At 36.1% G+C, this 27,106-nt stretch overlaps 1 protein-coding gene across 3 annotated transcripts in view; it reads left to right on the forward strand.

Annotated features, from left to right (window-relative positions):
* Positions 1-17,825, forward strand: part of ROCK1 (Rho associated coiled-coil containing protein kinase 1) — a 150,005-nt gene extending 132,180 nt beyond the window's left edge. For all 3 annotated transcript variants that reach the window (XM_058556841.1, XM_058556842.1, XM_058556843.1), the window contains exons 26-33: positions 568-756; positions 1,778-1,937; positions 9,694-9,764; positions 9,969-10,057; positions 13,344-13,422; positions 13,586-13,847; positions 14,855-15,062; positions 16,303-17,825. In XM_058556841.1, coding sequence (XP_058412824.1) covers positions 568-756; positions 1,778-1,937; positions 9,694-9,764; positions 9,969-10,057; positions 13,344-13,422; positions 13,586-13,847; positions 14,855-15,062; positions 16,303-16,306 — 1,062 coding nt within the window. In that variant the 3' untranslated portion in view covers positions 16,307-17,825. The remainder of the gene's footprint in view (positions 1-567; positions 757-1,777; positions 1,938-9,693; positions 9,765-9,968; positions 10,058-13,343; positions 13,423-13,585; positions 13,848-14,854; positions 15,063-16,302) is intronic.
* The last annotated feature ends 9,281 nt before the right edge of the window (positions 17,826-27,106 follow it).

The following is a 27,106-nucleotide window of genomic DNA, read 5'->3' on the forward strand; positions in this document are numbered from 1 at the left end:
CACTTTCCTCTGTTTGTAATGCCATCCTTGGCTTCCCTCCTTAATACCATTTCTTCTTTGCTTATCCACCTCCTATTTGTCTTTTTAAGAAACGTACGTGAATACATATGCAGGTACTCCAAGAAGCCAAGTCTCAGTTAGATACTGCTCCCATAGCACTCTTGCCTCTTTCTTCTTAAGTTACCGCTCTGTACTGGAATGCTTGCTTGTCTGTCTCCTCCACCTGACTAGGATATCTCTGGGGCATAATTGTATTTTCTGTTTTTATACTTAGTGCCTATCAGAGTGCCTACATACAATATACTAAGTGCTGAATAATTGTTGAACAATAAATGGATTTTTGCAAACCTGTCTGGTTCTTAACATTTGAACAGTGAGATAACTGGTAACACAAGTAACCATTATTCACTTATCTTGTCCCAACCTTCATTAAGTTCTCCTGATTTTCACACATAGAAAAAGTCCTGCTTCCTGATTTTGAAGGGAAAAAACCACATTTTTGGAGGAGATTTAAATTAGATGCCTACAGTATAGATCCTTACTGATAATATTTTAATATTTGAATAGGCTGTTAACAAGTTGGCAGAAATAATGAATCGGAAAGATTTTAAAATTGATAGAAAGAAAGCTAATACACAGGATTTGAGAAAGAAAGAAAAGGAAAATCGAAAGCTACAACTGGAACTCAACCAAGAAAGAGAGAAATTCAACCAGATGGTAGTGAAACATCAGAAGGAACTGAATGACATGCAAGCGGTAAGGTTTGTGCATGTGTGTGCTTGTAGGATTTTTAAATTACTATTACTATATATACCTATTATCTATTGAACTTGTTTAGATTTTTTAGTATAAAAATGCATATTTAAGTTTATACTCTCCACAGTTGGATCATTATTACTCTAATAAAAACCATGATCTTGACAAACTAAAAAGATGCTCTGTTGTAAATTGAGTAATTGTCACTTACTAGCATCTGCTTGATTAGAGGTACTACTTTAAGAGAAAGAGCCAAGGGTTTTCCCTCTTTGGTTTCAGACTGAAATTGAGATATGGCTGCTGTAGGGGCCAGCCCCGTGGCTTAGTGGTTAAGTGCGCACGCTCTGCTACTGGCGGCCCGGGTTGGATCCCCAGCACGCACTGACGCACCGCTTCTCCGGCCATGCTGAGGCTGCGCCCCACATACAGCATACAGCCCCACACACTGGGGCTTTGGGGAATAAAAAAGGAGGAGGACAGGCAATAGATGTTAGCTCAGAGCCGGTCTTCCTCAGCAAAAAGAGGAGGATTAGTATAGATGTTGGCTCAGAGCTGATCTTCCTCAAAAAAAAGAGAGAGATATGGCTGCTATAATATTGACTATAGTTGGAATAAAAGATTTGAAGTATTGTAGCTTTTTTGTTTTCTCTAATCAGGACTCACTTTTTTGAAATCAAAATATCAAACTTAGTTTTTTGATACTTCCTGGCTTGTTAATAGCACAAAATTGAGACATGGTCTCTGGTCCTAGACAGACTTAGAGCCAAGCATTGACTCCATTTATGGTTTTACCATCCTGAGAAGCATCCTATATGCCTTTTAAACTATTTCATTTGGAGCCATAAAAACATTTTCTATTGTTTTAACAAGTGTTTGGTTTTTGTTTTTGTTTTTTGATGCAAATTTTTAGTATTAGCAACTTTAGATTACTTATCATCTATAGTTCCATTAATTCTTAATTTCTTAATGTTGGAAATTTGATCTTGATTCTTTATATTATCTTGGTATTTTTCAAAAATAGCAATTGGTGGAAGAATGTACACATAGGAATGAGCTTCAGATGCAGTTGGCTAGCAAAGAGAGTGATATTGAGCAGTTGCGTGCTAAACTTTTGGACCTTTCGGATTCTACAAGTGTTGCAAGTTTTCCTAGTGCTGATGAAACTGATGGAAACCTTCCAGGTAAGAATATTTCTGTTACTTCATTCAAGCTTTGTTATGGAAATTACAATATGTTTCTTTCGTTTTTCTGCCTCTTTGTCATTTTGTCCATGGATCCTTAAGAAGAAATTTACATTTCTGATAGCCAAAGTCTGATGATGTTTGTATACTTAGTGCATTTTATAGAATAAAAGCAGTCAGAAGCAATCTTAGACTATTAAAATAGATCTGAGAGGCTCTACCTGAATAGAAACCTGAAGAAGATTATGAACCTACATTGAGCAGCCTAACTCCATGGTGCAAGTTGAAGCTACTGCTACACCTCTCAGTTTAAAGAAAACTACGTGTTCTCATCAGTAGCAGCTCTTTAATGTTTTATTTATTTCTGTGCTAAAACTAAGAACTGTACTTAATAATCAGAACCACAACTCTATAGAAGCCTACCTAACGTAGTATTGATGAACTTTAATCAGACCTTAAGTTTCAAATTTGGAGAAATAGGTAAAAGGGATTGGGAAGTGCAGTGAGGGGACAGGGAATCAAGTAAAGGCAAAAGTGAGGAGCCATGGATTTCAGGCTTTTTTTCTATGTCTTGTTTTTCCAGTGGAGAATCAATTAAAAAATAGCCTCAATCTTGAACTCACTGTAGTGTAAGCGATAGTAAATTTCTTTTTAACAGAGATAACCAATACATATATTACAGGTTCTATTTGGAAATGAATAGGTTATAAAACATGCATTGTAAATTTTAAAGGCATATATACATACATATACATACATACACACATACACACACACACTCATTTGACATACTACATATTCTTAGTTCAAAGTTTTGGAAGTTTTATTTACGTGGTCATAAACTTGAAAATAGATTTTAATTAGTGTATTTCCTGAATAATGCATGAATAGAAAGATGTTTATGAAGCAGCACATTTGATATTATAGGGATTCTAATTTTAAGAGATATTACTTGTTTTTTGAAAATTTGATATGAGAAGCTTGATAGACTACTTAGAAAATTTTGTGGTATTGTTCTTCGTCAAAAAAGTGGGACTCAAAGTGGGAAGTGAATTCAGCTCTTATTTGTATACCATGTAATCTTTGCCCTCATTCTTTTCTGGCTTCGATAGCTCAAAATCAGATATCTGGAAAGAGAAGGGCAGGGAATGAATATTTCTTATTCTAATAGTCAAGCAGTTCCTTCTGTTTTCCCATTTTTAGCTGTCTGAAACCTCCTACCTCTTAAGAAGTTTGTAGGTTCACATGCTTATCAGAGGATCACTTTGGATTTAACAAGAATCTCTAGCTTCAGTTGTTGCTTGAACAACTTTCTAAAACCAGACTTGATCATCAGTAAAGAATATGACTTTTAGGGGTGTTTGGCTACATTCTTTCTTTCCTTCCCTTCCCTTTTCCTTCCCTTCCCTCCCCTCCCCTCCCCTCCCCTTCCCTTCCCTGAGGGAGATGGGCCCTGAGTTAACATCCATGCCAATCTTCCTCTTTTTGCTGAGGAAGACTGGCCCTGGGCTAACATCCGTGCACATCTTCCTCTACTTTATATAGGATGCCGCCACAGCATGGCCTGATAAGCGGTGCATCGGTGCACTCTGGGATCCGAACCCGGGCCACCAGCAGTGGAGCACGTGCACTTAACTGCTATGCCGTGGGGCCGGCCTCTACATTCTTTCAATTGTTGAACTGAAATTGTATATTAGATTCCCCCTTCGTTAACTCCAAAATATTTCCCGAGTTATTTAGTAAAGGAATTCTTACTCTATTTAGCATAGGTTAAATAGCCTGACCAGATTTTTTGTCTTTATCCACCCATTTCCTTTTAACTCAGTTTATAATGTCTTATTATGTGTGCCTTGGCTTTCTTTGTATTAAGTTAAACATTTCAGAGATCTAATATTGGTGAATGCTATTTCGAAGATTTGAATTGAAAGATGAGTTTGGGGGACTTCTAAAGAGGAGGAAAGGGGCTGGTCCAGTGGCACAAGCGGTTAAGTGCGTGCATTCTGCTTCGGTGGCCCGGGGTTCGCAGATTCGGATCCCGGGCGTGCACCGATGCACCGCTTGTCAAGCCTTGCTGTGGGGGCGTCCCATATAAATAGAGGAAGATGGGCATGGATGTTAGCCCAGGGCCGATCTTCCTCAGCAAAAAAAATAGAGGAGGATTGGCAACGGATGTTAGCTCAGGGCTGATCTTCCTCACAAAAAAAAATAAATAAATAAAGAGGAGGAAGGTAATGAGTTTAGTCTTCCATCCTGGCTTGTTTAGGAAGGCTAAACTCAAAGGATCACCAGATGGTTTGATTGGCAGACTTAGGTTAGGAATCTATATAGATTTCAGAATCCTGACCTAATAAATCCACTTAGGAGTCAGTCAGCAAAGAGATTTTTATTTATTTTTTAATTTTTTTTTCCCCCAAAGCCCCCGTAGATAGTTGTATGTCATAGACGCACATCCTTCTAGTTGCTGTACGTGGGACGCGGCCTCAGCATGGCCGGAGAAGTGGATCCGAACCTGGGCCGACAGCAGCGGAGCGCACGCACTTAACCACTAAGCCATGGGGCCGGCCCCAAAGAGATTTTTAAATGTTTCTCCTGACTCCATTCTAAGTATATTACTTAGAATAGCTGTGTATTTTCAGAGATTTTGTTTTTAAGGTTTTCAAAGTTCAAACCAAGTGATGAAAAAGGTTCTGGTGACCATTCTCCATTGCTATAAAAGCAGACCAGTTAGGTATCTCTTTCTGTATTACGGTGTTCTCAATCTTGAAACTTTACATACAAAGATCTCTACAGGGGCCAGTCTGGTGGCATAGTGGTTAAGTTCGCGTGTTCCGCTTTGGCGGCCTGGGGTTCGCAGGTTCCGATCCCAGGTGCGGACCTGCGCACTGCTCATCAAGCCATGTATGGTGCGTCCCATATACAAAGTGGAGGAAGATGGGCCCAGATGTTAGCTCAGGGGTAATCTTCCTCAACAAAAAGAGGAGGATTGGCAACAGATGTTAGCTCAGAGCCAGTCTTCCTCACAAAAAAAAAAAAGATCTCTACAGTACTGAACCCTTTCATAATGGAGATAGAAATTAATGGATGATCTTTATCAGTGTTATTTTGTCTCTCTGTGTGTCAGTTGCTAGTAAATTGAAAATCTGTACTAAATGTCCCATTTACTAGATGCTTAAAAATGGGCTCTGGCAAATAAAGTTAAGGTTTTGCAGTCATATCTACGAAGAATTGTTAAAGAATTTTGATAATCATTCTTAATTTGAGCGAGTTATGTATCATTCAAGTGTCTGAAAGATTTTGTGAAGGCAATGATTAATTTTATTTAGTTTAGAAAATTAATAAATGAATTTAAACTACAGGCTTAAAAAGGGAGGACTCTGAATAGAATACATTTACTCAGCAGTTAAAATAAGGACCTTTTGAAATATGGATCATGTTTTTAGTTCAATGAGATTTTTTTTTTAATCTTTTATTTATTTATTTATTTATTTATTTTTTGTGAGGAAGATCAGCCCTGAGCTAACATCCGTGCTAATCCTCCTCTTTTTGCTGAGGAAGACCAGCTCTGAGCTAACGTCTATTGCCAAGCTTCCTCCTTTTTTTTTTTCCCCCAAAGCCCCAGGAGATAGTTGTATGTCATAGCTGCACATCCTTCTAGTTGCTGTATGTGGGACTCGGCCTCAGCATGGCCGGAGAAGTGGTGCGTCGGTGCGCGCCCGGGATCCGAACCCAGGCCGCCAGTAGCGGAGCACGTGCACTTAACCGCTAAGCCACGGGGCTGGCCTGAGATTTTTTTTTAAGTAGTTGGGTAGATGAACTGATAATATGACTTTCATTATTTCTCTTAGGTTTCATCATTTAATATGAAGATTCTCGTTTAGTTATCTTGTACATCTAGAGCTCAGCCTCTATAATCTTCTCAGTGGGCATCTCATCACTAACTAGATTAAATCTCTCCTCTAAGTTTCCCAATTCTAAAAAGCTTAGAAAAAATTGTTACTCCTCTGACTTATAACCTTTTGAAGTTTCTCAAGTCCCTTTCATTCTCTTGTGTCTTCACCCTCCTTTTGGTTCTGTGGCAGAATGTGGCCTAGCACACTGTGTAAAGATCAATGTTACCCTTAGGGTTGAAGTTTGCCTGTTGCCTAGATGACGAAAAGGCTACATGATAACCGTCTCTCCTTCCTTGTTCTTTCTCTTTCCTCCTTTTGGAACTATTGACCTAAAAATCTGAAAAGAATGTAAAAGTAGATGAAGCATTAAGAAAAACATTTGGTATCAGCACTCCATTAATATTCATTAATCTCTTATGAATTATCTACATCATTCTCTTTCCATCCGGCTTGACCTCACACTACGTAACTTAAACCTGTAAATGGTAGATTTCTTGGTATGTTTCCCAGTATTTAAGTATGTGAGAGTTTCTGACTTTGCCCAAATCTAATCAGTGATTTGGAGATAATAAGTGCCTTGGAATTCTTGAGCACTGATTTCATTCTCTTTTTATATCACTTTTGAATATAGTTAAGATATTTTGGAATGGTTCTCTAGCTCTGTTTCTTAAGTAGTATATGTTTATCCAAGTAAACTTTGGTAGTCTTCAGAGGTTAGCTTTGATGTTTAAATTGGCTGTATTGGATATTGATGTATATATAGTTAGCCTCTCCATCTCTTATTTGGGTAAAGAAGTCAATTGCTGATATTGCAATAATACACATTGAAATTTCTTTGTAAGTTAAAATTGCTCTACAAATATATAAAACTTGGAGCCAAGTTGTTTTTGTACTTCTGTAGTATGTTATTGATGATAATCTAGACTTAGAAGTCCTCAAAGTTTCTTTTATTTACCTGGAGAAGTTATTTTCTGTGTTTGTGATATAAAAGATGGAATTTAGAGCATTATACTTTCAAATTACCGCTTAGATCACAAGTGGTCATGGTTTTAACGGAGGTATCTATATATAAAAATCTGGTATGTTAACTTGCATCTAAGACAGGAGTAAGTAAAGGAGGAAAGAAGAGAAGCTAGTATGTATTTTTTATTTATCACTGAGCTTAGTTCACCTGCTTTTCTGAAGGGAGGTCGCCAGAAGGAAAAACTAAAATTCTCTCCCATAACGTTATTGTTTTAAATTGGCAAAAACCTTCACATGTCCTCATCACCTTTTTGTGAGTTCCAGATTTCTTCAGTTAATTTAAATTAGAGCAAATATAAAATTGGCTTTATTTGATTCATAAAATGCCTTTGATATATAAAATTTCCGTAGGAACACTGAAATGACGGATAAAGTCGTAACATACAACAATTCATTGAAAATATGTTGGGCAGGCCCCGTGGCTTAGCGGTTAAGTGCGCGCGCTCCACTTCTGGCGGCCCGGGTTCGGATCCCAGGAGCGCACCGACTCACCGCTTCTCCGGCCATGCTGAGGTCGCGTCCCACATACAGCAACTAGAAGGATGTGCAACTATGACATACAACTATCTACTGGGGCTTTGAGGGGGAAAAAAAAAGGAGGAGGAGGATTGGCAATAGATGTTAGCTCAGAGCTGGTCTTCCTCAGCAAAAAGAGGAGGATTAGCATGGATGTTAGCTCAAGGCTGATCTTCCTCACAAAAAAAAAAAGAGAAAAGAAAATATGTTAAAGAAAACACTGGCAGGTTAATCCAAACCCACAGCCAGAAAGCATAAATATTTTTGGCATTTATTCTCATAGAGAAATAACTGAGGGGGAAGGGTATTTTGGCATACACAATTTTGTATAAATGTCAAGATTTCAATGCCTTTCACATCTTTTATTTTCAGTGAGGAATTACTGGTATTAAATAGACTTAGGAGTAAGAGCTGCAATTTTTGGCACACTAAAGGGAAATTTTTCTAGCAATAACTTTTTTGCTTTGTAAGATAGAATATTTGTGAATGATCAGCAGCCTTCTGCATGTTATTTAATATAAAACTGGTCTTTGGTGTTTAAATTATAACCATTATTTACAGAGGATGACTTTAATTGGCTAATTCAGAAAAAAGAATTGCAAAATAATCAACAAATATTTATCAAGTACATACTCTGTATGTCAGATGCCTAGATGTATATTAAAAAAAAGTGTTAGGATATGGTCCCCACTCTCACAAAACTTATGAAGGAACTGCCTAAGGAAACAAAATAATTATTGATGACCTAAATAACAGCAGCTAAGAAAAAAGTTGGGAGAAGAGGGGGATCATTTTGAACTGAAGTTTCTCATTATTTCCTTTACTTTAACAACAACTACAATTTAGATAAAGAGAAATAACAAAAGCAAAGGACATTAGGTACATTGAAGAAGGTGGAACAGGAACATTTCTCCCTATTCAGTTAACTGCAAAGCTTGTTAAAGGACTGAATAGTGTTGTGCTCAGAAATTAGACTGCCTGGTCACCCTAGAGCTTTGACAGTTATTGATAGAGTACCCTTGGGCAAGTCAGTTCACCTCGCTAAGCCTTAGTCTCTTCATTTGTAAATGGAGGATGATAGTAGAACCTATCCTATCCTATCTTCCTAAGAATATAATGGCCTATATTCATGGGATTATACATGGATTATACGTAAGTTATTACTTGTAAAGCACTTGGCAAATAATAAATGTTTGATAAATGTTACCTATTATTGTTACTATTACTGTAAGACTGAGCTGTTTTACAGCTTTTAAGTTATGTGGAGAAAGGCAATATGTATTCACATTAGGGTCATGATTTGAGCCATAGTATAATCTGTCACATTATAGCATTGTACTTTAAAGTTGGTTACTTTTCTTTTTTTTTTTTGTTTCAGATATGTGAGATAGATACAGAAAACACTTAATTAAATGCTCTTTATTATAACCTGACATAAAATAACAATTTCTAGTGGAATCATCTTTCTCCCTCAGATTTTCTAGTAAACATTAATTATATTTAAACATAATAATAATTATAAAATGCCTTCATCGAATTAGTCAAGGAATTTCTGATATGCACAAACTGGTGAAATATTAGCAGTTGACCAGCTGAATTCTGTGTTCTTTTACTGTTTATTAAATTCTGGTGCCATAAACTTAAAAGGCTTTATTTACACCTCTTTAGTTTGATAAGAATTATAATTGGACTTACCACTAAAATTAAGTTCCCCCGACCAAATTTGGACAATTTTATTGAAATTGTTATGAGTGTTTTCCCAAAAAGTTTTTCAGAATATTGTGTTGAGAAAACAGATAAAATGCTTGTCTCTTATTCTTTATATCTAGTTGATTCTGCCTGCATTCCTTATTTATTTATCTTCTATTCTTATCTTCTGTGAGTAATAGGATACTTCTGTACTTTTGCTTGCTCTTTCTTGTGTAAATCATGGCTCTGATTTGTTCCACTTGCTGCATAATTTTTTTTTGCTAAGTATTTTTATATGAGTGTTAAATGATATTTAAAGTCTTCTGTATCATATCCCATTTAAGCTGCAATCCATTCCAGTCTTGCCTGGCTCTTAAGGGTATTGTTGTTACTTCATACTTTCATAACTGAGTACTAAATGTTCATTTTATGGGAAAAGTGGCTTGGGATTTTTTTCTGCAGTATTTGTGTGTCCGTTAAAGTTGATTTGTGTGATTGCAGCATGGAAGAGCAAATTGCAGCGCTTCTTCATTTTGCTGTGTTCAAGTGCCTGTTGCTGCATGCTGCCAGACGACTTGTAATAGCGTTTCCTTTTGTTACCATTTAAGACTGAATTCTATATATTCTGTTTCTTGTAGAGTCAAGAATTGAAGGTTGGCTTTCAATACCAAATAGAGGAAATATCAAAAGATATGGCTGGAAGAAACAGGTACCATATGCCTCATTTTTTCTAATTGATATTTTGTTACATATTTTACTTTTGAAGCATAGAACTTAGATTAACTGCTCTATTATTAGCATTGGTTTTAGATTAATACAATATAATCTAGACATAGATGGCAAATATTGTGCTTATCACTTTAAACCAAGTTAATGTTGCTCTATACCTCTTCCCCCCTTTTTCTCATTTCAGTATGTTGTGGTAAGCAGCAAAAAAATTTTGTTCTATAACGATGAGCAAGATAAAGAGCAATCCAATCCATCTATGGTATTGGACATAGAGTAAGTTGCATTTGATTGAATTATAAGTGTTAACTTATAATTATTTTTAGACTTATAATTTAGTTTATATGTTGTTATTTAAACAATGTTATCTACTTTTCTCTTTAACAAATTTAAATAATAACTTTATATTAAACCTTATTTTAGCAAAATGTGAGAGGAAAAATTTTGCATACCTGACTCAGTTATTCTAAAGACAAATTTTTGATTTCAACTGTTTATTGGTTTTAAGTTCAGAGAGCATCTCAAAAAGTATATGATTATCTGGTTATTGTTAAAAGGGAACTGTAAATATATCGTTTTTTAATAATAAGTCAAAGAGGCCTATAATGAGCTTAGGTTTTTTTCCTTTTCATTCTACCATTTCTTAAGCACTACTGCCTGTGTTATCATTTATAACATTGTATAGATAAGTAAGACACTTCCAAATTTAAGGAACTTACAGACTAGTAGAAGGAAAGGTAAAACATATGCAACAAAATATGAATTCAAAGTGAAGTGTGTTGAGTGCTATTCAAGAGAAATATAAACTTAAAGTGTTGCCATTCCTTTGAAATTAAACATTTGTGGAGCCAGTTACAGTTACAATGTAAAAAGAATTGAGCAAGGACCAGAGAGTACTGATATTTTATTTCCCAATTTTTTAAAAAGGCATAGTTGTAATAATTTAAATGATCACTTAAGTGTAGTAATACATAAACACTAATATGAAAGATATCATCTTTTAACTAAGTTAAATACTTTTTAGATTGATGAGAGGTTGTTTTATCTTTTTATTGAGATGTAATTTTTCATACAATAAAATGCATACATCTTAAATGTTCTGTTTAGTGACTTTTGACAATTGTAAACACCCATGTAATCACCACCTAAGACAAGATCAAGAACATTTCCATCACCCTAGAAAGCTCACTTGTTCCCCTTCTCAGGAAGAAAAAAAAAAAGGAGAGAGATAATCTGATAATTCTGTCACTGAGATTAGTTTTGCCTATTCTAGAACTTCATATAAATGGAATTATACAGTATGTACTCTATTGTGCCTGGCTTCTTTGATTCAGCATAGTGTTTTGCTACATGTATCGATTGTCTGTTCTTTTTATTGCTGAGTAATATTCCACTGAATGAATATATCTCAATTGTTATCCATTCTTCTGTTGATGGACATTTAAGTTGTTTCCAGTTTGGGGCTATTATAAATAAGAATGCTATGAATGTTCTTTTTGTGCACTTCAGTTTTCATTCTCGTGGGTCAGTTTCAAGGAGCAGAAACCTGAGTCATAGAGTAAATCTGTGTTTAACCTTTAAAACATCTACTAAATAGTTTTCAGAAATGGTTATACTACTTTATACTCACCAGCAATATGAGTTTCAGTTGCTCCACATCACTAACATTTGGTGTTGTCAGTCAAGTGTATCCAAGTCTTTTCCCATTTTTTAATTGGGTGGCTTATCTTTTAAAGATTGATTTGTAAAAGTTTTGTATATATTCTGGATATAAATCCTGTGTCAGAAATATGTAGGGCAAATATTTATCAATCTGTGGCTTGCCTATTCATTTTCTTTACAGTGTCATTTTTTTTGCTGAGGAAGATTCACCTTGAGCTAACTTCTGTTGCCAATCTTCCTCTTTTTTACTTGAGAAAGATTAGCCCTGGACTAACATCTGTGCCAGTCTTCCTCCAGTTTATATGTGGGTCACCGCCACAGCACGGCTGACAAGTGGTGTAGGTCTGTGTCTGGGATCCAAACCCGCGAACCTGGGCTGCCAAAGCAGAGTGCGCCGAACTTAACCACTATGCCACGGGGCCTGTCCCATATATTGTCTTTTTATGGAGACCAATTTATCATGTTTAAAAAGGATTATTGCCTTTTTCAGTCTGTCCAAAAAATTTTTGCCTGCCCAAAAGGTTGTTGAAGGTATTCTATGTTTTCTTCTAGGAACTTTGTTGGTCTAGGTTTTACAATTAAGTTATGATTGATCTCAAATTTATTTTTGTGTTTGGTAAGAGGCAGCAATTGAGATTAGTTTTTTTTTTTTCCCATGTGGATATCTGGTTGTTCCAGCACTATTTATTTTTATGTATTGACCTTGAATCTTCTAATCTTGCTATTCACTTACTAGTTTTATAGGGTTTTTTTTTGGTGGATTCTACAGAGCTTTTCTATGTATATAACCATGTCATCTCCAAATAATGATAGTTTTACTTCTTTCTTTCCAATCTGTATGCCTTTATCACGTGTGTAGATTTGTATCCACCACCACAGTCAAAATACAGGACAGTTCCATCACAGAGATCCTTCATGCTACCCTTTTATAGCCACAGGAAATGCCCTTTCTCCACCCCTCCCTAATTCCTGCAACCACTAACCTTTCTTCATCTCTGTAATTTTGTCATTTCAAGGTTGTTATATAAATGGAATCAAATAGTATGTAACCTTTGGGATCAGCTTTTTTCACTCAGTGTAATTCCTCGGAGACCTATCCAAGTTGTAGTTTGTTTCTTTTAATTGTTGAGTAGTATTCTAAGGTGTGGTGCACCGCAGTTTGTTTAACCATTCATTTGGGTTGTTTCCAGTTTGGGGCTATCATGATTAAAGCTGGTATGAACATTCACATATGAGATTTTGTGTATAGACGTAAATTTTCATTTCTCTGGAATAAAGGGCCAGGAGTGCAATTGCTGGGTCATATGGTAAGCATATGTTTGGTTTTGTAAGAAACTGCCAAGCAGTGGCTGGCCCGGTGGCGCAAGCAGTTAAGTGCACGCGCTTCGCTGCAGCGGCCCGGGGTTCGCCGGTTCGGATCCCGGGCACGCATCAACGCACTGCTTGTCAAGCCGTGCTGTGGCAGCATCCCATATAAAGTAGAGGAAGATGGGCATGGATGTTAGCCCAGGGCCAGTCTTCCTCAGCAAAAAAAGAGGAGGATGGGCAGATGTTAGCTCAGGGCTGATCTTCCTCACAAAAAAGAAAAAAAAAAAAGAAACTGCCATGCTCTTTTTCAGAGTGGCTCTGCAATTTTCATTTCTACTATAGTTGTATGAATGATCTAGTTTCTCTGCATCCTCATCAGCATTTGATGTTATTACTGTTTTTGAAAATTCTGATAGATATATCAGATACTTACTGTGATACTTACTGTGATTTTAATTTTGCATTTCTTCAATGACTAATGATGTTGAACATCTTTTCATGTGCTTATTTGCCACATCCATGTCCTCTTCAATGATATGTCTCTTGCTGTAAATGAGTTTTTATAATGGCCTATATCATATTTTCATTTTAGTAAATTGTTTCATGTTCGACCTGTAACCCAAGGAGATGTGTACAGAGCTGAAACGGAAGAAATTCCTAAAATATTCCAGGTAAAAATCTGAAATTATAACTTCAGAAGATCGTTTACCTAAGTACTAAGTGTACTTTGTGAAGTAAATGTAAATACACCAATGCTTTTTTATACATTTAAAATTTGTATGTACAGATTAAGATCTTTTTTTATCTTTTTCCTTGTACCATTTCTGAATATAGATACTATATGCAAATGAAGGTGAATGTAGAAAAGATGTAGAGATGGAACCAGTACAACAAGCTGAAAAAACTAATTTTCAAAATCACAAAGGCCATGAGTTCATTCCTACACTCTACCACTTTCCTGCCAACTGTGAGGCCTGTGCCAAACCTCTCTGGCATGTTTTTAAGCCACCCCCTGCCCTAGAATGTCGAAGATGCCATGTTAAGTGCCACAGAGATCACTTAGATAAGAAAGAGGACTTAATTTCTCCATGTAAAGGTAAGGCATGAAAATTATTTTTACAGCTTATAACAAATTAGAGAATTAAGTCCCAATAAAATAACTTCTTCAAGTGTAACATTTTTCTATAGCAAGTTGAAAAGAGGTTATAAGAAGTAATATTTTGACACTTGATGGAGCAACATGTAGCTATCATTTCACAGTTACAGATTTATCTTTGAACGTATTGTTTTTAAAGAGAATTACCCCCTTGTCAAAAAACGTACCACTGAGAAACTATTCTGAATTGTTGAGAAGAGCTATAAATAAGTTCCACTATATTCTGCCTTGAGTTTTTATCTCCTGCTTGTTTTCTTTTTGTCTGATTTTCACTGCCTGGACCAGCATGCTGGATCATAGACAAAATGCCTTCTAGTTTAGCAGAGGTAGCTTGAGGGGAAGAATATAGGCTACAGCTATTTTAAGATAAGAAACTTGTGTTCTAAAAATATGTTTATTTGGGGGCCAGCCCCGTGGCTTAGCAGTTAAGTGCGGCGCTCTGCTACTGGCGGCCTGGGTTTGGATCCTGGGCGTGCACCGACGCACCGCTTCTCCGGCCATGCTGAGGCTGCGCCCCACATACAGCAACTAGAAGGATGTGCAGCTATGACATACAACTATCTACTGGGGCTTTGGGGGAAAAAAGGAGGAGGATTGGCAACAGAGGTTAGCTCAGAGCCGGTCTTCCTCAGCAAAAAGAGGAGGATTAGCACGGATGTTAGCTCAGGGCTGATCTTCCTCACAAAAAAAAAAAGAAATATGTTTATTTGTTTCACTTCTGCATTTTTTTATATTCTGATTTTACTTTAATTTCGTTATTAGTTTATGACTAATGTTTTCTTTTTAAATTTTCAGCTGTAATTAAATTAAGGCAGAAGGTATATTTTCCAAACTTAATTAGGCATAATAAATCTGTAAAAATTTTAAGAACCTATAAAATTATGCATTCAGTAGGGCTTTATTAGATATTATATGACTTTAATTGTACTCTTTTTTCCTTAACATAGTAAGTTATGATGTAACATCAGCAAGAGATATGCTGCTGTTAGCATGTTCTCAGGATGAACAAAAAAAATGGGTAACTCATTTAGTAAAGAAGATCCCTAAGAATCCACCATCTGGTTTTGTTCGTGCATCCCCTCGAACGCTTTCTACAAGATCCACTGCAAATCAGTCTTTCCGGAAAGTGGTCAAAAATACATCGGGAAAAACTAGGTAAGGATTGATATGTTAACCTTTTTAACAATATGAATGTGATTAGATAATACCTATTAAAACCTGAAATCTAATTGTTCTTTTCCCCGTAGAGGGCATCATTTGTAGCTAGGTATTTATATATGACTTGAAATAACTTTACAAATTAGTTTAGCTGATTCCTGTTAGAAGTTAATATTTATAAATGTCGTATTTATTTAGTTCCATGTCAAATTTTAATGTCATTGGTTGGTACACATGACACATATTTAGCTCTTAATGTTTTAAACAACTTGTGGTTTTACCCCTTTTTTAATGTAAATAGATTCATATAAAACTTTGCTCATCTCTTCTTTACTTTTAACTGTTGGCATAGATTTTTTTTAATCAAAATTATTTTATTGTTACTCATTAGTGTTACAAATAAACTTCCCAGTTAAGTATCCTTTTTCCTTTTTGGTTTAACTGGTTTTCATAGAATTTTTTCAAAAATATTTATCTCCTATAGTAAATAATTACAAGACATAATTAAACGCTTTCTTGAAGAGAGGTTATGATATCATCAAGTTCTCATTTTGCACGAGTAAATGAGTCTCAGAGGAGTTAAGCACCTTACACAAGGTCACACAGCCAGCCTACTGGCATAGTCAGTATTGGAACCCATTTTCATCCAATTCTAAAGCCTATGTTTTTTCTCCTGGACCAAATATCAACTTTCCTGGAATATAATCCCTATATTAAGAGGGGTATTTGAATCTAGAAGCTGAGACCTAACACTGATTTGTGTCTCTGCTAATGTCACCCGAGTCTTCGAAGCAGGCTTAAAACCATCTTTAATACATCCTATTTCTTCACTGCCTATTATCATTAACCAAGTCTGATTCTTTGAAATGACTCATATCCATTCTATCTTCTGTATTCTTCAGTTGCCCTACTACTCCAGTGTATTACCGCCTCACTCCTGACTTATGTCTATAGAATCCTATATCAGCCCTCTCGTGTATAGGATAAAAGCTAGATCTAAAATTACTTAAAATTAGATGATAGTTTTGTTAAAAAAAATGTGTTTGAAATAGAGTAGAAGCAAAAAGGAGATAATATTGTGTATTTTTCCTTTTTCCTGTTTTCTAAATTTTGTGTATTAGTTAATTATTAATTATAAAGATAATGGATATTTACCTTCCTCCAACTTTTATTTCTTCTATTTTTAAACTGAATATATTTATTAAATTACAATTTTTTCTTTTATGTCCCCCAACAGTTAACCGTGTGACCTAGTACCTTGTGGAATCATTTTGGATGCTACCTGATAAACCAGGCTTCTTTAACCATGCAGAGCAGACAGGCTGTTCCTTTGACACAAATATCACAGGCTTCAGGGTTAAGATTGCTGTTATTCTGTCCTTGCTTTGGCACAAAAGTACACTGAGGGTTTTTTTTTTTATTGCGGGTTTGCCTACAGGTAGATTAGATTAATTATTACTATGTAATGCAAGTACAATTGGGGAAAAGCTTAGCTAGATATATTTTTTTAAAAAGGTGCTGCCTTTTTGAATTTCTAAGAAAATGCCTGTCAATCATGATAGAACACAGTTTTCCTCATATGAGTGAGAGGAAGGGACTTTCACTTTCAAGTGGAATGGCCATCACTATCAAGATCAGCTCGTGGAAGGAGTAAAGAAAATATCTCAAAATGAGACAACTGAAAATTTTTTTAATGACTTCAGTTTTTGTGCTCTTGCAAGACTGTACAAAACTATTTTAAGAAAGCAGTGACATCACTTGACTTCAGTGCCCTCACTGTAGAATTTAAAAGCCTTACTGTTGGTTGCCCGTGGTGGACTTCATGGAGAATAAATATCTTACATTATGCTTTACAAAATACTGTATGTGTTTCAGCAAGTTTGTAGACTGGGGAATAGGAGAAGGCAAAAAAAAAAAAATTACATTTAATCTATGCATTTTTGCCAAGCCATATTGAGTTATTTTACTACTAAAGACATTAGGAACTAACTGTACAAAAGAACCAAGTTTAAAAGCATTTTGTGGGGTACATCATTTCTGTAATTGTATAATGTATTTCTTTGTGGTTTTAAGTGATAAAGACGTTAAGTTAACAAACATATAAGAAATGTATGCACTGTTTGAAATGTAAATTATTCTTAGAACACTTTCAATGGGAGTTGCATTGCCCTTTTAGTGCCTTAATTTGAGAGAATTATTTTACTGCCATGACTAAATATAGAAATTTCAAAAAACATATTTTCAAAAAATTATGTGTCAGTGGGTTTTTCATTGATAATTGGTTTAATTTTAAATATTTAGAGTTTGTTGGACTTTCATAAATTGAGTACAATCTTTGCATCAAGCTACCTGCTAAAATATTGAATGACTTTATAAAACTCTGCAAAATATATAGAAGGTTGCACCAATATAAAAGAAAATTGTGGCAATACATCTGTGATGTTTTCCAGTTAACATAGGAATTACCAGATAAATACTGTTACACTCTTGTCCAATAACAAGAGTTGATTCATATGGGCAGTATGATTTATTGTTTATTTTTTTAACCAAATACCTCCTCAGTAATTTATAATGGCTTTGCAGTAATGTGTATCAAATAAGAAGCACTGGAAAACTGATTCGTCTCTAGGATGATATGCATGTTTCAAGTGGTATTGAAAGCCGCACTGATGGATATGTAATAATAAACATATCTGTTATTAATATGCTAATGACTCTGTGCTCATTCAATGAGAAATAAAAGTAATTTATGGATGGATACCTTTAATAATGACTGCTATGGTATTTTCTCATGGCTGAAATGAATAGAAACTATGCTATAAATTAGTCCCCGACTGTATACAAATGTTTGTTAAATTCCATGACTAGATAAAAATGAATTTTTAAAAGATAAAACCTGGTTTTGGCTCTAAAATAAGAGTGCTTATAGTTAAAATGAAAAGTTGGCTAAAGTCTCTTGGGAAACAATTCTCCATGGGTCTCTTGCATTTCTCATAGTTTATGAGCAGAGGCTCTGACAGCTTTTGCTCTGGACTATCTTTTCCAAGGAGATTTGCATAGTGAACAGCCTTGGAAGATACTGTCTCCCTTGAGAGGAAGGCAGGTTTGTTTACTGTCCAGTATAATAAAGATAGTGTCTCCCTCCGGGGCAAACTTGGGCACATTTGATTGAGCTCAAAAGATTCAAGTACTCTAAACTTGGAGTTCCTCAGCTGTGATGCAAACCCACTGCATGCTCAGCACCCACCTGAGCCACTCTTCATTGGACTTGGGGGGCAAGGAGAACTGACACAAATGTGAAGCTCACGCTCCTTGCTGTACTGTTTGTTAGTAGAAAGTCATTTAGCTGTAATCCAGAAGTCTCATGGCTTCTGCCAGGATCCATGAAACTGGCAGGCTAACTTGTAGCTTACAAGTAGGGTAAAATCACAGACCCTTCACAGTTCTGGACAATGTCCTTACCACCACCACCACCACCTCAGAACCATCACCATTATCTAATATATTAAGGTTTAATGTATTAATGTGTTATGGTCCACTAAAGGGCAAAGAACAGAGTTAATTCTAATTTGTTTAAGCAAGAGAGGACTTTTTTAAAACAAAATATTAACCTGAGCATAGAATTGTTGAGAACTGACAGAGCTCTGAGGAATAACTCCAAAGGGCACACTGCAGAACCAGTTCAACCTAGAGAGCCACTTCTCCTCTAAGTTCAGGAAACCACTCAATCCCAAAGTATACCAATATGGTAAGGATCAGGAGAGTGCCATGATCAGGAAGCCACTCTACTGCTGGTCCTCTACAGTATTTTGCTGTCCTGAGACAATCCATACCATGTTAGAAGCTTTGTACCATGCCTCTTGCCATTTATGAACCTCGTGCCTGCTTGCCAACATTAGCACATCCTCCATTTCACTTCTGCCTTCTATGGGTGCATCTGTTTGGTTGAAACTAAATCGCATCCAGAACTCGAGCCTCAAGAAAGTCTGAGAAATGTGACATTTTGCTTTCTATCCACTTTATTACAGGAAAACACTAGGTGTAGAGTGGAGGTTCAGCATCAAGCCTGCCCGTCCACCACTCCTGCAAGCTTGAGCTGAGACCAGGGACTCTGGGCTGGAAAGAAAACAGACTCTGTCACTATTCATGGGCTCAAAACAACTGTGGGTGACTTGTCATTTTGGGGTTTCAGCTTAAACAAAATAACCTATTCATCCTTCATTTAAAGTGAAGAAATATCAGGAAGTGAAAGGAGAATTTATAATTTTATTTATTTATTTATTTTTACCCCAAAGCCCCAGTAGATAGTTGTATGTCATAGCTGCACATCCTTCTAGTTGCTGTATGTGGGACACAGCCTCAGCATGGCCGGAGAAGCAGTGCGTCTGTGCGCGCCCGGGATCCGAACCCGGGCCGCCAGCAGCAGAGCGCGCGCACTTAACCGCCAAGCCACGGGACCGGCCTGAAAGGAGAATTTAAACGTGGCAATCAAACTCTAATTACTTGATAAAATATGTTATTTTCTTTTCATACCACTAGAAATTTTATAATAACCAAATCTAGTAGTCACATAAATCAATTTGTTGGTTCTTACTGGTTCACTAGTGTGAGCTTCCAGTTTTTATTTTTCAGTATTCTAACACTTCTACAATTCTTTCTGCTCAAAAAGAAAACACAACTACTAGCAGCTATTAGGATGAATAAAGAGTCTTCAAAAAAAGTAGTTAATTGTAAATGGCATAATATACTATGTCTACTACACTTGCTTTTTTACTCTATGGTACCATATAATAAAAATTCTTAATTTTAGAGAAGTGTAATTTATTGATCTTTTCCTTTATAGTTATTGCTTTTTGTGTTCTATTTAAGAAATCTCTGCCTATTCGCCAGGGTCATGAAGATAACTCTCCTCTGTTAGCCTCTTGAAGCTTTATTGTTTTGTTTTTCTTTGTTTTGTTTTGTTTTGTTTTTTGCTGAGGAAGGTTAGCCTTGAGCTAATATCTGTTGCCAGTCTTCCTCCACTTTATATGTGGCTCGCCACCACAGCATGGCTGATGAGTGGTGTAGGTCCACGCCCAGGATCTGAACCCATGAACCTGGGCTGCTGAAGTGGACTGTGCCAGGGTTTTTGTCTTTTGTTTTTTTCTCCCTATGGATATCCAAGTGATCCTGCAGTACTTATTGAAAAGACTAGCCTTTCCTGCATCATAAATCAGGTGACCAATCCATTGGTATATTTTTCTTTGCTTGTCAATATCACAGTTTTACTAAACTGGAGCTTTATAATAAGATTTTATATCTGTAGTGCAAGCCCTCCAACTTTGTAGTTCTTCCAGATTGACTTGACTATTCTTGGCCCTTTGCATGTCCATATAAATTTTAAAAACATTAATTTGCACCGAAAAAAAAAAGATCCTACTGGATTTTGATCGGGACTGCGTTCAACCTATAGATCAATTTGAGGAGAATTAACTTCTTTACAATTTTGTCTTCCACTATATGAACGTGATAAGCCATTGCACAGAAATGAAACTGACATATTTGCAAATGTCATAATTGTGTATGTAGAAGTCTAAAAGCTTCTACAGATTAAGTGTTGCAATTAAGTGAATTTTCAAAGGCCATTAGGTACAAGATCAATATACAAAAATAAGTTGTTTTTCTTTATACTACTGACAATTAATTAGAAAGTGAAGAATTTTTAAATGTTATCATTTGCCATAAACAAAATCCACTGAAAGATGTGTAAAACATCCACCAAGAAAATTACAAAACAGAGAAATTAAAGACAAGTAAGTGTGAACAATTTTTTTCCCCCCCAAAGCCCCAGTAGATAGTTGTATGTCATAGTTGCACATCCTTCTAGTTGCTGTATGTGGGACGCGGCCTCAGCATGGACGGAGAAGCGGTGTGTCCGTGCGCGCCCGGGATCCGAACCCGGGCCGCCAGCAGCGGAGTGCGCGCACTTAACCGCTAAGCCATGGGGCCGCCCCAGTGTGAACAATTTTTAAAGTTGAGCATTTTCATGTAAGATTACTACAATAAAGGGTCATATTCTGAGGAGCTAATGAGACTTGCAGCCTTTTATTTTTTAAATCTGCACTTGGAAATCTTAATCATAATTGTTCTTTATTTTTATAATGTCTATTGCACACATCAGTTTCTAGCTGAATAATATGTGTGTATAAAGCTGCGCTCAATGCTCTAGTTATATTCTGTCCCAAATCTTTTATGCTTTTAGTGTTATTTTTTTGAGCAAGATCTATTCTTATTGCAATAAAGTGCATATAGTAAACAGTTGAAGTCTGCCCTTCCTAAACCCCAGCCCAACCCCACCAATTCCTTGGTGATTAATAGTAACAGTTCAGTGTGTTTGCTAATGGATTATCTCCAGAGTATATATAACTTGGATTTTTGTGAGGTAGAGAAAGACTAATATTAATTCCACTTCACATATGGAATGCCTGAAGTACAAAGAGATTATTTCCTCTTGTCAAATGTTAATGAATTGTCATATAAGAACTAAAAAATGCCTTTATTTTCTGAGCTATCTTAATTCCCATAAAGTATTTTAAGGTGTTAGAGATACAAGGGGAAAAAACGGAAATGTTTTGAAATAGATTGTATAATTTTAAGATCTTGAATAGAGTAATATTTATATGTTGTGTAATTCTATACATATGGTTCCTTGTAGGTTTACTAAAGTTGCTATATAGGATGATTTGGGCATTAAATTGAATACAGTGGTTCATTTGCCTGCATCACTGTCAGTGTGGCATCTAACATTTGCTTAGAGTGATTGTTTAAGATTAAAAGTCTACAGTAACTTACATAGCAAAAATGTAATATTGGTTCAGCTGAGTAAAAAGGATATATTTTGGATCTTCCTTCTCCTTTGGCTGAGTGGATGTTTCTTAAATCTGCTCCTCATTATTCCTAGTCAAGGTGTCATTGATTCTGTGTAATGTAAGTCCTGCTATATGTGCAACACATTTGCTAACTCTACTCACCCAATTCTCATTCAAAATGTCACTTAATCACAAGAGGAACAATCTAAGATTAGGGATAAATGAGGTCAAATGTATAACTACTAGAATAAAAGAAAACTCAAAAATATTTTCTTATTCATTATTCATTATTACCATAAGATAACTCAAGATCCTGAAACTATCAAAGAATTGTTTCAGTCAAAACATGACTTTGAGCTTTCTAAAAAGAATCTTATTTAATTCTCATACAACTCTATGAAGTGGGAATTGCCATCCCTAATTTATAGATGAGGAAACAAGTTTAAATATTTGATACTCTATTCTAGGGCACACAGCTACACAACTCACTTTTCCATCTGGGATATGAAAGTTAACTCACAGCTTTGAAGGAAATCGGTCATGAATTAAAATCTGATTCTTCCCTCACTAGACTTTAGTATATTTGACATATTGTAACCTTTTATTTAGGGGAAAAAAACTATTGGATTTCACTGTCATGGTATGGAAAAAATGTCCATTGGTTTTCTAAGCTTTTTAGTATGAAATCACATATTTAGAGTAGGCCAAGATATAAAGGAACATTTCATCAAATGCAAAATGACACAAATACAATAATAGGTGTCATTTTTTTTACTGGACTGAAAGCTTCTAGTTGATTGATTACACTTCATGAAGGAAATATTAAATGAATTATAAGCCTTATGAGCACTAGAGATTATTTTTCCTTTATGATGTCATTTAACAGGAACTTTATTTGCTAAAATTCATCTCTAGACATTGTTCAATTAGATATATATTTTACATTTTCATGATTTCATAATATTAAAACTAATATTTTTTTACATCATATATACATTACATTCTATGTCAACTACAGCTAACTTCTGTATTGCTATTTCTATACAAGAATTCCTAGGTCTGTACTATATACCACATTGTTATTCTAACTATCCATGTAATTATACTGCATTAAACACTGCTACCTATAGACTCATTCATTCATTACACTCAGAGTATTGATATTTTTTAATTCTGCAAAAAAATAAAAATAGAAAATACGTTTTTATACCTACCACCCAGATTTAGGAAATGTTATCTTTATACTTGATTAAATTGCTCTTAAAAAAAATTAGAAATATAATCAAAGATCTCTTTGTACCTCCTTCTCCATTCCTATTCTCTTCCCTTTCTCTCCAAAGGCAATAACTGCCATTAATTTGATGTATATTCTTCTCGTTCATATTCTAGCCCTTTACTGAATATATGCATATAAAGTTGTTTTATGTGGCTTTTACATTTATATAAATAGCATTATGCTTTTCATATGTAATATACTGTAACTTGTTTATTTCATCTTAGTATTTATGGTATTTATAATCTAAGAAGTATTTACTTCATTACAAGAAATAATAGCCTTAGAACTTTCTATAATAACAGTTGACTCCCAAATTTAAACATTTTGTTTCTGTAAAGCTTAATGCAGAAACTCCTTGTAATTGGCCTTAAGTCAGCTTCACTATTTTTTATTTTCTAAGCAGAATATATTTATGTAAAAATAACATTGTCAAACAAACTATATGTTAAAATCTTTTATATCTTAATGGCATATCCATTCCAACCAGGCTTTCAAGAAAGTGCATTTTTCTATTATAGAAAAATTGGAACATCTTCATAATTATATACTTAAAATTGTATTTATCATTAGCTCACTTGTTTCATGAATTAGTCTATTAAATTAATCCACACTTGCACCACAAATGCACAAGTTAAAACAGTATGCTATCATATCAATAAATATCATCTTAATCACATCATTCTTTTTTTTTTCTTTTTTTTTTCTTTTTTTTTGTGAGGAAGATCAGCCCTGAGCTAACATCCATGCCAATCCTCCTCTTTTTGGTGAGGAAGAATGGCCCTGGGCTAACACCTGTGTCCATCTTCCTCCACTTTATATGGAACGCCACCACAGCATGGCCTGACAAGCGGTGCCTCGGTGCGTGCCCAGGATCCAAACCTGGGCCGCCAGCAGCAGAGCGTGTGTGCTTAACCGCTACGCCACGGGGCCAGCCCCTTAATCACATCATTCTTAAAAATTATTTACATAATCAATAACTTATTTAACTATAAAAGTGGTAAGTCAAACTAGAAAAAAACATAATTAACAAAGAACCATCCGACTTGGAAACAAGACTGGGATTCCTACTATTCAACCTTATTCTGAGGATCCTAACAAATGCAACAAGATAAGAAAAAGAAATAAGTATTATAAATATTGAAAGGAAGAAGTAAATCTGTCATTATTTGCTAATTAAATGATTGCTTACCAAAAATGTTCAAAAAAATCAACTGAGGGGCCAGCCCTGTGGCCTAGTGGTTAAGTTTGGCGTACTCCGCTTTGGTCACCCTGGGTTCAGATCCCAGGTGCAGACCTACACCACTCATCGGTGGCCATGTGGTGGTGGCAACCCACATAGAGAAAGACTGGCACAGATGTTAGCTCAGGGTGAAACTTCCTCAAGCAAAAAGAAGAAGATGGGCAACAGATGTTAGCTCAGGGCAAATCTTCCTCAGCAAAAAAAAAAAAAAAAAAAAAAAAAACTAAAAAATTACAAAAACTAACAAGAGACCTTAGTAATATTCAGCCTTTGTAACTGTTTTTTTAAACTCATACAATATATATATATATTTTTGTGAGGAAGACTGGCCCTGGGCTAACATCCATGCCCATCTTCCTCCACTTTATATGGGGCACCACCACAGCATGGCTTGACAAGCAGTGCATCGGTGTGCTCCCGGGATCCAAACCAGCGAACCCTGAGCTGCCACAGCGGAGCACGTGCACTTAACCACTTGCACCACTGGGCCAGCCCTCATACAATATTTTTAAACTTTGTTTAGTTGCTAATTTAACAATTGGAATATTTCCATTAAAACCTGATTTCCAATAACTCTTTGTTTCTCAAGAGTAAGTTTGGTAACACTGGGCCTGAATCATACACAGCAGCAATTGCCTGTAGCTATTTTTTGATAGGGCATATACTTTCTAGTTCACTCAGTCCTCACCTGGATAACTTCATTTATTTGTGTTATCTGTGTGGTGTTTAAAACAGAATTTTAGACAATTAGAAAAAAATTAGAAAAGTCAGAAAACTGAATTTTCAATGCTGCCAAAAAGGTAATGTTTAGCAGACTCAATACATAAAAATGTAAAAGTTCTATATGGTAAATGACTCCAAAAGCAAAGTTAAACTTTAAATGACACTGGAAAAAAAATTGAAAAATATAAGACATAAAAGGCTAAAATTCTAAAAATCCTACCAATCAACCTAGTAAAAGAAAGAAAGAAAATATAGAAAATATTTGTATAATCTGTAAATATAAATATTAAGATTTATATTAATATTAAGTTTATGGGTTTTTATAATATCCAGTACTTTCAAGAAATGGAAAAATTATTTATTAGTGCAAGGAATTAATTTTGGTAGTATTTATCAATATTTTAAATATATATATGCTTGGGGATGACATCATCAAGATGGCAGAATAGGAGATCCCAGCCCTCATACCTTGACAAAAACCGATTTAACAACCATCCATGGACAAAAGCATCTTTATGAGATCACCAGACTCCAGTTGAGACTTCCCAGCATCCCAGCAGAACACAAAATCCAAGAGCAGCTGCACTGAAAAGGGTAAGAACAGTTTCACTTTGTCTGTGTCACCTCTCCAGAGGCCCCCTAAGCTGGCACAGCTCACCACTGGGAGGGACACTCTTGGTCCATGATTTCTCCCACGGGGGAAGTAGAGAGTGAATTGAGCATTCAGCTTCCCCAGCCTTTTGGGGCACTGCCCAAGAAGCTCGCTTCTGTCTCACCCCACTCAGAATGTTAAGGGAATAGGTATGACAACTAAAAACAAATAAAAAGAGTGAGGGCTTACAGCAACCGAGGAGTGGACCCCACCAGCCAGCCGGCTGGGCCCACAGACTCCAGTGGCTGATGCCTAGTGCCTCTGTAAATGATGGCCTCACAAACCCCCAGAGATAACATGTGGAACTCACTGCCAGCAAGGATCTCAGCATCTGGCTTGACTCTATGGGATTGGGAGAAGGTGCACAACCCTGAAACTGCTCCTTCAGGGGGGAGAGTAGTGGAGCTTGAGCCCATTGTCCCAGCATCTTGGTGCACTGCCCTAGGGAAAAGGAGTGAGGGACTCTTAGCACTTGGCACAGACAGCTCTGTGGGGCACACAGCTCTGTGCAGTACACAATCATAAGACTTCCACACCAGGAAAGAGCAAGAGGAGTGGAACAGGTGTGTTCATGAAAAAGATTTGAGAGACCTCAGAATCTCTAACCAGACTGACTGCTGAAGATCTTTCCTACTCAAAGCCAGTCAATAAAAGCTAGAAGAGGTGACTGCTTCTTCAAATGCACAGACACAGATGAAAGGCTACAAGGAACATGAAGATTAAGGAAACACAACACATAAAGGAACAAAATAAAGCTCCAGAAACCAACCCCAATCTCCAAAGAAATGGAGATCTATTAATTGCTTGACAAGGAAATCAAAATAATAATCTTAAAGAAACTCAGTGAACTGCAAGAGAACACAGATAGACAACTAAATAAAATCAGGAAAACAACACATAAACAAAATGAGCAGTTCAAAAAGAGATAGAGGGGCTGGCCCAGTGGCACAAGTGGTTAAGTGCGCGCGCTCCGCTGCAACGGCCTGGGGTTTGCCGGTTTGGATCCCGGGTGCACACTGATGCAGCGCTGGTCAAGCCATGCTGTGGCGGCATCCCATATAAAGTGGAGGAAGATGGGCATGGATGTTAGCCCAGGGCCAATCTTCCTCAGCAAAAAGAGGGGGATTGGCAGATGTTAGCTCAGGGCTGGTCTGCCTCACAAAAAAAAAAAAAAAGAAACCACAAAAATAAAGATCCAAACTGAAAATCTGGAGCTAAAGAATACAATGAGTGAACTAAAAAAATGTAATAGAGGGCTTCAAAAGCACATTTGATCAAGCAGGAGAAAGAATCAGTGAACTC

Source organism: Diceros bicornis, chromosome 16 (assembly GCF_020826845.1).
Source record: "Diceros bicornis minor isolate mBicDic1 chromosome 16, mDicBic1.mat.cur, whole genome shotgun sequence".
Taxonomy (NCBI): domain Eukaryota; kingdom Metazoa; phylum Chordata; class Mammalia; order Perissodactyla; family Rhinocerotidae; genus Diceros; species Diceros bicornis.